The following is a 16,139-nucleotide window of genomic DNA, read 5'->3' as shown; positions in this document are numbered from 1 at the left end:
GCAGATAGTTTAAGAATCCTGTAAGTTGTGAGCTAGTGAGCCAACGCATCGGACCCGTTTGTTGAGCACATCCCATAGATGTGTGATCAGATCTGAGGAATTTAGTGGCCAAGTCAACACCTCTTTAACTCTTTGTCATGTTCCTCAAACCATTCCTGATATATTTTTTGCGGTGTGGTAGTGAGCATTATCCTGCTGAAGGAGGCCACCGCCATTAGGGAATACTGTTACCATAAAGGTGTGCACTTGAGCTGCGCCAATGTTTAGGTAGGTAATATGTGTTAAAAAAAAAAAAAATGCTAGGACCTAAAGTTTCCTACTGGAACACTGCAGAGAGCATCCCACTCCCTCCTTCAGCTTGCAGTAAGCAAAGAACATGAACAAGGCTGTCCACAAGAAAACTTCTTCCATTGCTCCACGATGCTCACTTGTCCATTGTAGCCACTGTACACGGGGGTATACAGCAGGCAGTACACAGGGCAATAAACCATACAAAGCAAGCTGTGATGGACTGTGTTCTGATACCTTTCTTATTAGAGCCAGCAATACATTTTTAGCAATTTTTCATTAGCTCTTCTGTGGGATCGGACCAGACAGGGTAACCTTCTCTCATCTACAAGATCTTTTTGACTTACTGCTTAATATATCCCACTCCTTGACAGGCACCATTGTAATGAATATCAGAGTTATTCACCTGTCAGTGGTTTGAATGCTATGGCTATGGTTTAAACATGACTATTATACTGTTAACTCCAGAGAATTGGCAGAATTGATTGGATTTTTACTGAGCCCCGATATTTTTTTAAGCAGCACAGCAGGTAAAATTTCTGCCCTACAGCTCCAAGGTCCCAGTTCAATCTTTTTTGATATTACTATTTTCTCCACTGGTTGGTGTTATCTAATCCCACCCACAAGCTCTCGCTCCCCTCAAATCTGGCTGAATCACAGAGTAGCACAAAACACTTGGTGTATAGTGCTATCTGACTCCTGCCCATGGCTGGTTGGGGCATGGTCATGATTCTAACACAAGATCTTTCAGCCACAGACCAAATGCTGTTCTGTTGCACCAGTTGGGAGCCCCCAGTTCAATCTTGATCTTAAGGTTTTGTCTGTGTTGAGTTTCTTTGCATGCCTTTATGGATTGGTTATGCACAGTAGCCCCCAGGTTTGACTGTGTATGCAGGGTACTCAGAAGTTTTATGTTTTTTATTACTAGTTTTCTTAGTGTTTTAGGGGCACTTCAAAGATTCATGGTTCTATTAATTCCACAAAGTATCAGGAAATCTGGTTTGAGTCTAAAAGATTACATCCAAGTCAACACAGAAATGGATGTGGAACACCAAATAATGTTTTTGCAATTACCATCTTTGTGTTTGGATTTGAACTCTGTTAAAACATGTGGTCTGAATTGAAGCGAAAAGTCACATGCATAAACATTAGAATCTACAGGAGCTTAAAATGCAGAAAGAGGTGCATCAAGATCTTCAAACGTCTTTGATATGATAAAAAAAAGCCAGTTCCAGAATTGCTGGCACCATTGGTAATGATGAGTAAAATATTTTTGTGATTACCTTAAAACTAAAGCGCATTGCCTTTAATTAATTTAAATTGGTCAAAGAGTTTCCATAAAATGGTCACATATTGGATCACCAAATTCAGATTTCAATAAAGCTAAAGATTTCTAAATTTGTTAAAACTGCTATACAAATAGAACTGAACTGTATTAAAGGGTCCAATGTTGTTATTAAGTATCATCTCAAAGGCAACAAACTATTTGGTAGGTATTCTTTCATTTCTGTCTTCTCTAACCACTATTGTAAGCCCCTGGAGTTTGTTAGACACTACTCTATCTAACTGTATGCCACTTCTATGGACAAATGGAACAAAAATAGAGCTGTTTGTCAACAACCACTTGACACTTGAAACTTGAGTGAGTTTAGCACTAAACAAAGGATAGTTACACAGAAGAAAATTTAATTGGCACTGTTTGGTTTGGTGGTGGTTCTCTGATGGGTGGTTGTTTTTCTTCCAATGCCCTTGGAGCTTGGCATGAACGGGATCAGTGCTGCCTTAGTCAAGAAGCTACAACTTGATCTTCCAGCAGGACAGTGATCAAAAACATATGTCTAAATCCACACAAAGATACTTCAGTGACCACAGATTCAAGCATTTTTGGCATGACCATGCTTGGCTTAAATCTCACCAAAAACCTGTGGGAAGAACTGAAGGGAAAGCTGAAGAGTCCACATGAGAAGACCTGGAGCAATCAGGAGAGATTCTAAACTGAAGAGCAGTCTGAGATGTTCTTGCTCTGTATTCCTCTCATCAACGAGAAGACATTTTGCTGGATTATTTTTATTTTTATGAAATCATTTTCTCATTTTTTTTACAATATTTGTGGCAATAATTCCAGAGCTGACTGTATAAATCTTTTAGAATAATTAAGTAAACAGTAGATAAATGGCCTGCCCAATGATCAGCCACTGTTAATTAGTGAACAAGGTTTAGATTTTCTCCATGCAGACATCCCCCTGCTGGATATTACCAATTAACATTCCTGTTAAGCACGTGTTTGGGGTTATCAGGCCAGCATAGTTATGTGCTTGGCCTCCAGAAATATTTCGTTATGAACACCAGCTCTTGGGCATGTGAGAGGTAGATAACTTCATCACATCAGAAAGGAAACAGAGAGCCCATATGAATAAAATGATGATGACCAGCTTGGACATGATGATCATTTTTGTAACATCATCTGGAGGGGCTAGTACTTCACTGTGGTTTTATGAGAAGATTAAATCAACTCTCTGACTGTCCAGTCAAATTAATCACCTGAAAATCAAAGCTTCTAGACATGCAGAATGATACTAATTGCCAGTCGGGGTTCCCTTTTCCCATATAATCTTTCTTTGGCTCACACACACATATTCTTCCAAAACAGTGAGGTTTCAAATGGGTTTATCAATCATCAAACCAAAATCTCACGAGACTCACAGTTGATCCATAATAGCATTTTTGCAATTCTGCACTAATAACAGGACCACAGCCTCTATGGACAAGCATAGCGGTCATTATTCTGCAAATAATTTGAAACTGGTCCTAGCCACAAACCCCAGCTCTCCAGTGAGCTTTTTGAAGAGTACAAGCCTGCCAGTCTGTTCGTTCCTGCCTCATCCCAGGAGAGAACAATTATACTAGTGTGATTACAAAGCCAAATAACTGAGTTCTATATTATAATGGTGAAATCGTGTCTGGGCATGTTTAAAGGCAACAGCACAACCACATCAAAAGGCTAAAATAAACTGGTCCTTCAGGCACAGCAAAGCAAAATGATAGAGGTTAGAATTCTTAATGTGGACATTTAAAAATATAGAAGGTAATTACATTTTAATTAGCAACCGAAAACTTCTAAAACAGTTGTTTTTTCTGCTGCAGACACCCCACCGTGGTTGTAATGGGCCTCCATGTCCCAATCCCAGTTGCTGTCATGGAGATGTCACAATAATATCTACACCCTAACATGTGGACAAACTAATAGTGAGTCACAAGCTAACAAGCATACAGGAATTGAAACAGCAGATGTTACAAAGTCAAATCCTAAAAAAGCGCAATGACAACCATCTTATGAGAGAATAGGAAGGTATTAATGTCACTTGTATACTAAACTGTTCATATTAAGGAAGCCCTTGTGAATGATAGAAAATGATAATGAAGAAAACAATGTAGAAGAAATATCAGGGGTTTTTTGGTGGTATTTAAAACTAGGAATATTGGACAAGTATACTAGTCCATGTTTTAGGACTTACATTTAAGTGAGCACAATCCTGGAAAGACACACTGTATGTTGATCTATTTTTATAGGTATAATGTGTATATGGGTGAAGGAAATAAAAAACAGTAATTCAGGTGTCAGGTTCATGTTAAATAATTGGAAATTCCTTATTTGTTGATTGCGTTCAGGTCTGCTTTGTTTAAAAACTGACTCTTCGGCCTACATTAATATCACTGTCTCTCTGTCTGTGTGTGTGTGTGTCTGTCTGTCTGTCCGTCTTGTTTGCTTGCTTGTTTATCCTGAAGTCGATGTTAAAGTGTACTTTAGAGTGGCTCAGAGGTTTGAGGTGTCACTTGTTTTAACCCCATAAACAAGTTTGCTTGTAATGTGAACAGCTGTACTGGGTTACTGTACTGTTACATAAGTACAGTATCTTTAGTGACTCATAAGCATTCAATTACACTGATAAAAAAACAAACACATACTGTAAGTTTGGTGCTTTTAGAATTTGGTAAATAAACTCTTATCTGTTATTATTTACTACTTATATAAACTAACAAACTTCTCTTGCTATCCTAGTGAGGACCTTCTTATCGACAGATTATTAATGCAGTAAATTATAACCCTAAGCTGATAGTTTGGCAATTTAAATGTTGTAAACACACACACACACACACACACACACACACACACACACACACACACACACACACACATACACGCACACGCACACGCACACGCACACGCGCACACGCACACACACACACACACACACACACACACACACACACACACACACACACACACACACACACACACACAGTATCGACACTAAACACCAATCCTGTCCAATGAGGGAGAGAGAGATCTCTCCCACCGCCCACATCCACATTATTATCCCTGACACTCGGATGCTGCAGCAGATAAACTGCACTGCTCTTACTCGAGCTGCTCTGCTTCAACTTCACAGCAGATAAGACGAGATATTAAAAGGAATTCGAGAGCTTTGGATTTAAACGTTTACTGAGGGAAGGTGTTTTAGTCCCTTCCTTCAAGTCATAAAGAACAGAGAACAGGTACAACGCGAGAAGGATGGAAAAGCAGTTATGTTAAGGTTCAACGCAGGACTGCTGGACTAGAGGTTTTTTAAAACATAGGAAAACTATTTGCTTTTCCTAAGATGCTGAAGCTGCGTAAAGTCGGGAGTTTGGGAAGTAGCGGACCTGATAGAGCGCAGGGGATCTGTCTGCCTTTCATTTTACTGCTGCTTATGTTCACACCAACCGTGAACTCGTCCTGGTGGTGAGCGAAATTTTCATTTACTGTTAACGCGATCTAAAACCAGAGGTCATTGCATTTCTTAACGGGGATTTTCTGAATTGCCCAATTTGTTCATCTGAAAACACTCAAGTTTCAAAACTTTACCTTATCTTTGTTGCTGGTGTGTGTGTGTTTTAGACATTTAGTATGTATATTTCACATGGTAATGTTAAAGTACCTTCATTTCATTTTTTAAGGCACATAACTGAACCTTAAAGACCACCCTTGTAACTTTATAGAGCTTTAAGAAGAATGCAGTTGGTACAATGAGGGTAATAGTGAAAATCAGAGTGTAAAGCTAGGAACATTTTGACACAACATCAGTCTATTAAAAGTCAATGTTTAATTGACTAGTTGGTTGACAAAAGTTGAACTACATAGCAAAAATACAGTTAAGTACATCATAGATAAATAGAGCATAATATAGATATACTGTCAGAAATAAAATGACCAAACAGTAGTCTCTAGGCTGATACCATCATTGGGTATTAAAGGTAGAATTTTATTATACTATAGGTTATTGGCCTGGGAGAGTGCATGTGGCGTATATTTAATTATCAGTGGTCTTGAAGGTTCCTTAAATTATGGTTTCTTAAAGTTCCTTTAATACCATTAGTTGTTTTAGAGTTAAAGGTTAAAGATACATTTTAAATAGGTTGATGATGTATGCTTGATTGTACCATCCAAACAACAATGAAAAGAATGAAAGCTACAAGTGAAAAGCCTGGTTTGGAATTAATGGAAGTGTGAAAATATAGTGAAATGTACTGTAGCGTTAAGAAACATAGAGAAGTCGACAGGATAAATCTAATGTTCAAACTAAAGCATGTCAGAAAAAAAAAATCACAAATCAATTTATGTAGATAAATCTCAGTATTATTAATCAGTGATTAGTCCGTAGTTTTCACTTTAGTATTCAGCATTGAAGTAATTATTTGTCTGATACAACTATTCAAAAAGGACTTGTAAATCATGACTGTGACTATTAAAAAAAATAATCTTATGTTTAAATTTGATTAAATCTGGTATCTGAAATCTGATAAAAACTCTTTCATTAAAGTAGCTTACTTCCTACCCACCAAATGAATAACCATGAATTTAATATTAATCTAAAACCTTCACTGAATAGAATATAAACTTAATCTAAAAGTCTATATAGTAATGACTATGGTCTGTTAATCACACATCTCCAGTGATGACAAGGAGTGTTGTTTTATACAGCCCTAAAGAAATCAAGTCAAGGGTTTTTGATTGCTTGTTGAATATGTGCTTTTGTTTGAATAAAGTCATAAATTGTTCTGGTACTATTTTTAGGTACTATCAAGTTAAAAAAGGTGTTGAGATCACATGTCTTATGTATAATACAATATTACTGCAATGTGTTTAGGTGGTTTAGTGGTGCAGAGGTTAGTGGTTAGTGGTTACCGTTTACTGCCACACTGACTGATGGTCCCCAGTTTGCTCCTGAGTGCAGTCGGTGCAATGTGACACTTTTGCATGTTCCCCCATGTCTGTGTACGTTTCCTTCTACCTACCTAAAAAACCTGATAGATTGGTTGGCTATGCTAAATTGCCCTATGAATGAATACATCTACAAATGTTTGTGGCACTGGTATCCCTTCCATGGTGTATTCCCACCACTGACTCTGTATTCCTTGGCTTCAGATCCACCAACACTAACAAGTCACTAAATGAAGGCAGTTACTGAATGAATGAATGAATGAATGAATGAATGAATGAATGAATGAATGAATATATTTCAGAATGTTTTTGTTCATGTTTTTTTTTTATTCTATGAATTCACATAAATCCATAATGTATATATCCCATAAACTCATTTAATTGCTAGTATTATTTTATAAGCTAGCTAGGTTGTTAGCGAACTAGTTAATGTTAATTAACAACTTTTTAAAAATATAATTTCCATGTAATAATGGATTGGTGTGCTTCCCCTGAGTCAGTTTTGTTAAAGCCCTACAGGAAGATAACCAATCAATTTAATTCTGCTGAACCGCCTTGAGCGCTACACTGACTAGTGGTATTGCACATGACCATCTGACAATTTTGTTCAGGGCCACAGACTTTGTTTTATAAAACAGAAGCTGTGATGAAACATTGGTAGATTTCTCAATTAAACATTTCTCTCTCACTAATTGAGGGATCTATGGGCATTCCATCACGTCTCAATAGTAGCAATAATAACATAGCCCAAAGTCTTACCACGCTTTTGGCCGATTGCTTTGTGGCCTACAGCTGTGTCAACATCAGAAAGTCTCAGTAGTCTACCCAATTTTAGATACTTGCCCCCTACCAATGTGAATGTCCTCTTTCTCAACCAAACAGGCAACAGCACTGTACCTGTATCTTTGTAGCTGTAGCTGAAGTTGCTAGATGGGCCCCGATGCTTCAAATAAGGCAGTGGGGATCTGGCAGTATGAAGTTTAGCTAGTAAGACAGCTATGGCTGTGCGCCCACAGCCACAAAAACCATAGTGATAAATATCTCTCCTTTCCTACAGTAATTTATGCAGTTATGGGGATTGTTGTCATCGTAGTAATCAATTCTCAAACTGTGCTTTTTTGACTTGTGAGCATTAGTCTTTCCCAAACCAAGACACACGTGGCTGAGAAGTCTTTTGCTGTGGAGAAAATGTGTGTGTGTGTGTGTGTGTGTGTGTGTGTGTGTGTGTGTGTGTGTGTGTGTGGAGGATAAATAGGGCAGCTCTGTAGAACAAGGCCTCCCTGGTTGTTGGTGAGAAGAGTCTTACGCAGCATGTGTACGTGTGTGAATAAAGAGAGGGACGTCCATAACAGGAGTGGAAACTAAACACTGTGTACATCTGAGCACTGTCGCACAAACTTTGTTACAATTGATTGGCTAATGAGATCCAGGAAGAACATCATAAACCTTACAGTGTGTGTGTGTGTGTGTGTGTGTGTGTGTGTGTGTGTGTGTGTGTGTGTGTGTGTGTGTGTGTGTGTGTGTGTGTGTGTGTGTTTGCGTTTTAGATATGAACTACATATAATTATAATTACTTAATAATCCAGACAAGCCACAATGAAGTGTAATGTACAAGAGCAATGTATCAGATAGTTAAATCTAGAATTTTAAAGAATACTTGTACTCTAATGTCTTGTCCCTCTGAATCAATACTTTAATTTCTATACTAAAGCTTAATAAACTAGTTTTCTCTAATAGAGATGGTTTTAATTCAAAAATTTTTGAAATCTACAAACCATTAACTATCAAGAGATAACTTGAGGAACCCTTCTTCTTAGCATGTATGATGAGTCTTTTCGAATGATCAGCTCCTCACTGTAACTGCTTCTTGTTAAATCCCCCATGTGTATAAGTCCATTATTACAGCATTATTATAATACAGTGATTTATCATGTAGATGCTTAGATCCACATATCTTTTGTGATTCTCTCTTACCGCAGGTACATTGGTGCACTTGGTGCACGCGTCATATGTGACAACATTCCTGGCCTGGTAAACGAGCAGCGGCAGTTGTGCCAGAGACACCCAGACTTAATGCAGTCAATTGGTGAGGGAGCCAAAGAATGGATACGCGAGTGTCAACACCAGTTCCAGCACCATCGCTGGAACTGTAGCACACTGGAACGTGACCACACTGTCTTTGGTCGCGTCATGCTCCGAAGTGCGTCCAACATTTCATACATACACTTACATAACACATTCATAATATTACACATTAATAAGACATTAATTACAGTGACAGTGATCTAAGTAATCTATTTAGGAATGTGTTCAGTATTGCTTGAAAGTAGGTCATACCAGAATAAGAAGGAGTTAAAAAAAAAAAGAGCCATAACTTCTCAGATTTCCAGAAAGGGCAGGAGTCTGAAAGAGAGTGGATATTCTCCAAATACAAGGGGATCTGCACAGCCGATGTATAAACAGTAATAGGAGATGTAAATATTTGTGAAGATGACTCTGGCAGACAGACAAAACTGCTCACTTTGACATATCACCCTCTGTTTTGGCTAAGTGCATAAGCGGGAGGATGAAAAATGAGGGGAATAGGGGTCAACGTGTACTCCACAGAATGAAAAAACACACCTCAAGGCTATGAGTGCAGTCATCCAGACACTGAAAGTGAGGGAGCATTGGTCTGGATCAGTCTGAGGGTAGGAAGCTCAAGGGTGGCCTTCTACACTTGAATAGGCCCAGCATGTCAAGAGCTAAAACCTGAGAGGGTGATAATAATGTGATGATACATCACACCATCACACCTGTTTCAATGAAAGGAGCGTCTCTGCTGAGACCTAGATACATTTTGAAGTAATACTGAATGTTTCTGAAAATGTTCTTTTTTTAATCAGATTTACAGCTGATAAAATGATCATTTTGTTCTGATCCTGGCAGGTAGCCGTGAGGCAGCATTTGTATATGCAATCTCCTCTGCCGGAGTGGTGTATGCAATCACTCGCGCATGCAGCCAGGGGGAGCTCAGGAGCTGCAGCTGTGACACCCACAAGAGAAGAAGAGCATGTGATGAAATGGGAGACTTTGACTGGGGTGGATGTAGTGACAATGTGAATTACGGTATCAAGTTCGCCAAAGCCTTTGTGGATGCCAGGGAGAGAATGGTAAAAGATGCCCGAGCACTGATGAACCTGCACAACAATCGCTGTGGCAGAATGGTGAGGATGTGCCTTTAGAACTGAAAAGATACATAATGCATAATTGTGGTGATTCAGGAGACTCTTGGCATACACACTAATGCAGTAGATGTACTTCTTCCCCTCCCTACATTTAAACAACCCATTAGAACTTAATTAGTCTACCTGCAGGTTGACTAAATGACTGCATAAACCTTACTTGCTTACACTACCAATGTGATAATATGGTTAAATATCAGTTGAAGTTTTTGTCTTATGGAGTTGCTCAACCATTATTCTTCTTAGGCAGTGAAGCGCTTCATGAAGCTGGAATGCAAGTGTCATGGCGTTAGTGGTTCATGCGCTCTGCGGACATGTTGGCTTGCTATGTCTGATTTCCGGCGCACAGGAGACTACTTGAGGAAGAAGTACAACACAGCAGTGGAGGTCACAATGAACCAGGATGGCACAGGGTTTATGGCTGCAGATAGGAACTTCAAAGGTACAACCAAAAACGAACTGGTGTACGTCGAAAACTCTCCAGACTATTGCCTCCTGGACCGAACAGCAGGTGGGTAAATAGTCACAGGCATTGAACCTTTGTAATCAACCAATCTAGTATGTAAATGATGTGATTTAATAGAAAAAAAGATAAGATTATAAAAATTGGATGATTTGCCACAGGTACTGTAGCTGTAAGTGAATATTAGAACATGGTGATCTTTCTCAATTCTCTAGATCTTTCTCAATTATTTTTAGACATAAGTTTGGTTCAAAGACCAAAAAGCAAAAAACAATGATCATTAAAACAACCACCCTTAAGCACCATAAACATGACATAGGTAATGACACTCACAAGCTGGATGGAGAACAGTGGATGGTTCATAAGCCTATATGTGTTCTTCATGTTTGTTTCAGGTTCTCTGGGCACAGCAGGGAGGGTGTGCAATAAATCATCCAAGGGCATGGACGGCTGTGAAGTTATGTGCTGCGGTCGTGGATATGACACCACGCGGGTTAAACGGGTCACCAAGTGCGAGTGCAGATTTAAGTGGTGCTGCTCAGTAGAGTGCCAAGACTGTGAAGACACCGTAGATGTTCACACTTGCAAACCACATAAACGCCCAGATTGGCTAGATCTTACTTGACTTCTGTAGGTGTGGCCAATTATTTTAAAATATTCTCTTCTCAGGGTTCCCAAGTGGACCAAAGAATCATAGGATGCATGGTCCTGGCTTGCTGGTCTCTGTCTGCAGAATGTTCATCCTTGTTTGACTTCCATGGCAACAGTGCAGAAGTAAAACTGTTCTTCAATCTGGAACATTGCTAGTCTTTGGACAACAAAAGAAAAAAAGGATTTAATATTTGTTTTTTCGCTGTTGTTGTCATGGTTTTATCACCTTGGATAAGAGCATAGAAATTGCTAAACGCTGCTTTAAAATGTACAGAAAAAAATGACAGTTTATTTGACAAGAACTTCTTTTAGTATTTGTTGTGCGCTCTGAGAAATTGAGCAGCAGACACTGGACTCAGTGCCTCATGAATATTAACTGGCTGAAAACAGATTAGTACTTTCTCAAATTGAAATTGCCTGAACGCATACCCCTCTGTGAGATTTGTACAATAATATAAAAAATAAAATAAAATAAAATCTACACAAGGAGGTCATGCTGTTGTTGTATGTGGAAAGAGGCAGCATTAAACATGACACAAATCTATAGTTATGTTTCCTCAAAATTCCCTCCCTTTTTATTTTTGTGACTTGGACAAATAAACAAATATCAAATTCCCGGTATTTTAATCTTTTGTTACTGAAACTAAATATCTTAGCACTTAACCATAATTTTACATGAAAGCACTTACTGTAAGGGTTTGGATATGACTGTGAGCAAAGATTCTCTCAAAAATGATGTATTGTTTACACTGAATGAAATAAAAAGAAAACCAAAGAAACTAAAATATTATACCATTTAATGTACGTGTACTATTACTATAGATACACCAATCTGAAGTTTCATTTTTGGAGTAAATACTTTCCTGAAACTTTGGACTGATAATGCACTGGATTTGATATATTTTCCATTCAGTGACACAGTAATGTATTTCATGTGGCAGATGTGTTTGGTGTTGACTGACATGATGCAGAATTTGGAAGTGAATACAGGACACAGCTTATTCTAAAGCATGTTGCCATCAAGCCTCACATAACTTGGCAGCAGAAGCTTGCAGAGACACTCTGCTACAAAGAGGATATCGTAATGGAGCAGTATTAGATATTGGACAATATTCAGTGCTCTGAATCATATCAGTATGATATCAAAAAGGGAAAAACTGGGATCAGTCCATTCTTTAGAGTAAAGTCCATCTTCCCATCCTCTGCTCTTTAAGCTCATACACAACGTTACATTTTAACTCTCATACACTAGAATTCAGTGGCCAACCAACACTTAGTTGCTGTGTAGCTGAATCACAGGCCATTGACTATATTAGATGGCAGTAGTTCCTATATCATGCATATTTGTCTTAAAAACAAAGTGACTATTTACCCTCTGAGTGAAGTCTTAATGCTAATCTTTATGTCCTCATGCAAAACTAAATGTGATACTAAATGTCAAATCATTACCATATAAAAATATAGCGTACCATGCCTGAGTAGTAAAAATAGCCAGGACAGCATGGCTAGCATTCATTTTGCTACGCCAAACCTTCTGTTTCTAAATTTGCTATTAAGATGGATGAGTGGAGTCAGAGCTTTGGCATACTGCTGGAATAATGCAGGTCCAAAATGCCACTTTCATTAATCTAAAGCAACCTGAACGTTTGTCATATACAGCATAAAGAAATTTTAGGCAGTTCTGGATTATGCTGTATAAAAGGTTAAAAGAGAAAAGAAGAAAGAAGAGAAGACAAACAAGAAAAATGTAAAAAAATGTTGGTTATGAAAATCAGTTTCCCTAAGCTCGATTATATATAGCTTAATAATTTTGCTTTCAGTGTTTTATCCAAAGATGTCTTTTTTCCATCCTCTGCTAAGACCCCTGTCAGATTATGTTTTCTGGCATTCAAGAGCGCTATCTTTCACCTTTTCTCACCAGAGGAAAAGATTATGTGTTGAGAAAGACTTCAGGAAAACATGTCAGTGTGTTTACTTTAAAACATTGTATAATAGCCCACTTGATACTGTATGGTTGATGTTGAAATTTATACACGTTCTTAAACAAAACACCCTACCATTTTAATTAGCATACTGATCCCTAAAAGTGGGCGAATTCTTGGTTCTTGAATGTCATTTCAGTTTCCTAAGGCAAGTGGCATTAACAATGGTTGATTAAAGGAATAATAAACATAAACATTACATGACCATTTTCACACAGTGCCAAGTGTGTGTGGTCCCAGTAACTGCTTTTGTTTGGAGTCATGTGCTCTAGATAATGATCTTGTCAGGCTGAAAACATTCCAGCTGTTTTCATTTCAGCCAAATATAACATTCTGTTATTTATTTCTCTTTTTCATGACGGGTTTGAGGTAGTTCTTTCAGAGTTGGCTCACGGACACTCATGAAATAGCATATATGCTACCATTTTATTAGTGCAGAAGATAAATGGCAAGTCAAAGCCTTACAAGAAGAATATCACTCTTGCTGTTAAAATTTATGTAACATCATGACTTTGGCTAAATTTAAGATGTTATTTAACTTATATATTTACCCAAAATGTGGTACAGGAGCAATAATAATAGACCTAATATGTAAAGCAATTTTTGCCCTTGTGTATGTATTACTCTTTTACAGGTCATTCTTTTGCAAGTTTGCCATATGCACACAGGTAGGCCACTTGGGGAATTCTGTGTTTCTCTGTGCCCTAAGGCAAGATTTATAGTGGAGTTAAGTTTAATGTATACATGATGTTTGTGTCAGGGTTGAAATCACTCCCAAAGCTGAATGGTTTGGAGTTTTAGCACACCAGCTGCACCAGGCTAAGCTTGCTAGGCTCATGGTATGGGATTAACACATAACATAACATAATGACATGACAACATGAACTGGTAAAAATGAAGCTTTCCTTACTTTCAGAGTTTTGAACCTAACTCTAACCCTGGCTTTGATTGTACTTGAGATTAAGAGCCCACCAGTCTAAACATGTGGTCCAGTGCAAGGCTGTGATACATCTGATCACTGAAAGGCCACTGATCTGAAAGGAGTTTGAAGAGTTTGGGGCAGAGGCATACAATCTTTTCTGGGAAGGGCCAGTGTGGTTGCAAGTTTTCATTCCAAACAAGCAGAAGCCACACCTGAGTCTACTGAAAGCCAAGATCAGCTGATTAAACAGGTGGAATCAGGTGTGGCTTCTGCTTGATTGGTATAAAAACCTGCACCCACAACGGCTCTATGTGAGTAAGATTGGACACACCTGGTTTATGGTTTTCATCTCTTGTTCTACACATGTAGTTGTATGTTTTAATATAAAACCTTCATATAGAAAGCTTGATAATTACCAGTTTTTACCAGCTTTGACTGATGCCAGAGCTGGTTTGTAACACTTGCTGTGTGTCCCCACCAAGGAACAGGTCATCAAGGATACATCTTATCTTTTAGTCATCATCACATTGCTCAGTCTCACTCTGACCTTAGAGAACAACAAAACTGTTAACTGTCAAGGAAGAACATGGAGTATGTCAGGACAGTAGCTACTGCACTCAGGGTTAGGGTTAGGACAAATTATAAAATGTTTGGAAAGGTATATATGGCCCTTTTCACCAGTGACATATCAACACATAGCCAATTGTGGATCTCCACTAGGATATTCTACCCTAATCCAAACCTATCCTCCACTTTTTCTGATCATTCCTATATGGCCAAGAAGACCTTGGCTCCCATGGCTCCTTACAGGAATAGTTGGAAAACTGAAGTGGTTTCCTGTCGGAGTAGATCTGCCACCTTAAATGAATGCTGAGAACTGGTACTTTCAGCAAAATCAGAAAGCTGGGGACTGTGATTTGGGACCATTGCATAGCAGTGGAAGCTATTTAGAAATGATGTTCACCCCATTAGCTGGCTCATGTACATTGCTCAATTTCTAGGATTCTAACTGCCTTTCAAGTCTCCACCCACTCTAACTGAATACTGTATGTGTCAGCTATCACAGTGCCCCACAAAACCATGAATGGTGTGTCTTTACACAGAGGAGATTATAGGGACTGTGGGGGCCTAAGGCATGGAAAATTGAAGGCCTTCCTAATTTATATTATGCTTTAATACAATAATCCATCTACAGGATACAGGACTGTATGGAATAGTTGGTGTTAAATTTTGTACACTAGATGTATTCTAGATCAACCTCCTCAATTAGACTATCTAAATAAACCAAGTGCCACCTCCTAGCTAGCTGCTTGTTCACCAAAATAACACTGGGTTAGATTTGAGTTAGTGTTACATTACTTTATATCTCTACCTGAATTTGGAAACCTTAATGATTTAATTACTAGTAGAGTTTACTATAATTACTAGAATTTCTCTATCAATTAATATACTTCTACTTCACCTTTTATCTATTCTGACTTCCAGACAGGCATGTTCTCTTCACTTTGAAAAGTGTGCCAAGTCCAACAAATTAGAGAGTTGGGGTCTCATTCATGATGATTCCTGTGCATAATACATCAATGGATTTGGGGAGATTGAACATAGATTAACATACAGTAGTAAATATTTAAAATATTAGCCTTATGGGGCTCCGTCAGAACCTGTCTTGTCAGTCCTGTTACCTATGCCTCTGTATTTAGGGTCATTTAGCTATAGTTATCCGATCCTCTGACCAGCTGTTCATTTGCTATGGAGGCTCTGTGTTCTAAGATGGTTCTATTGGGTGGTGGATGTTATCTTTTTGAACAGTGAGTACAGAGAAGAAACTAAACTAATGTGAGACATGAAAAAGGTGCAGGGCTTCCAGGCTGTTAGCTAGTATCAGAAAGTTTAAAATACTTACACAACTATGTTTCATTTGATCTATAAATCAGTTGGCTCATCTCGTGTTTTATTATTGGGAAAAATACAACTCATAGCACCTTAGTCCAATGTTAAAATTCAGAGCTCCTGTACAAAATGTGTTGGCAGGGCAATAACTGTACTGTTTTACATATAACCTTTCAGGGTTACCTGTCATCTACATGGATTTTTACTGTGAATGCTGGTAAAAGATGAAGGCATTAGTACTTTTTCTATCAAGCACACTTTTAACAAAGAATATTTAAAGGAAAACCCAAAATTTGTCTAGAGCCTTAAGGCATTTTAAACTGTTAACATAGTATCACATAACATTTTGCACTTTGGGTTCCTTTGAATGCACTATTATAGTAATGGATAAACCATACATATCCAATAAAATTTCTGCATGTTTTGTTTTTTTTTCTTCACCAGTAAACACTTATTC

The 16,139-nt window shown here is 38.2% G+C and overlaps 1 protein-coding gene across 2 annotated transcripts; it reads left to right on the top strand.

Annotated features, from left to right (window-relative positions):
- The first annotated feature begins 4,675 nt into the window (after window positions 1-4,675).
- On the top strand, window positions 4,676-11,504 carry wnt2ba (wingless-type MMTV integration site family, member 2Ba). Of its 2 annotated transcripts, XR_007140694.1 has the most exons (6): window positions 4,676-5,071; window positions 8,530-8,750; window positions 9,479-9,756; window positions 10,021-10,285; window positions 10,633-11,043; window positions 11,165-11,374. XR_007140694.1 is itself a non-coding variant. In XM_027146289.2 (5 exons), exons 1-5 carry the CDS (start codon window positions 4,950-4,952, stop codon window positions 10,860-10,862), a joined length of 1,116 nt encoding a protein of 371 aa, XP_027002090.2. In that variant the 5' UTR covers window positions 4,676-4,949; the 3' UTR covers window positions 10,863-11,504. The 2 variants fall into 2 exon arrangements, 1 of the variants encoding a protein (XP_027002090.2); XM_027146289.2 differs by having other exon boundaries at window positions 10,633-11,504.
- The last annotated feature ends 4,635 nt before the right edge of the window (window positions 11,505-16,139 follow it).

Source organism: Tachysurus fulvidraco, chromosome 5 (assembly GCF_022655615.1).
Source record: "Tachysurus fulvidraco isolate hzauxx_2018 chromosome 5, HZAU_PFXX_2.0, whole genome shotgun sequence".
Classification (NCBI taxonomy): Eukaryota; Metazoa; Chordata; class Actinopteri; order Siluriformes; family Bagridae; genus Tachysurus; species Tachysurus fulvidraco.
This window is presented reverse-complemented; position numbering and strand designations above follow the sequence as displayed.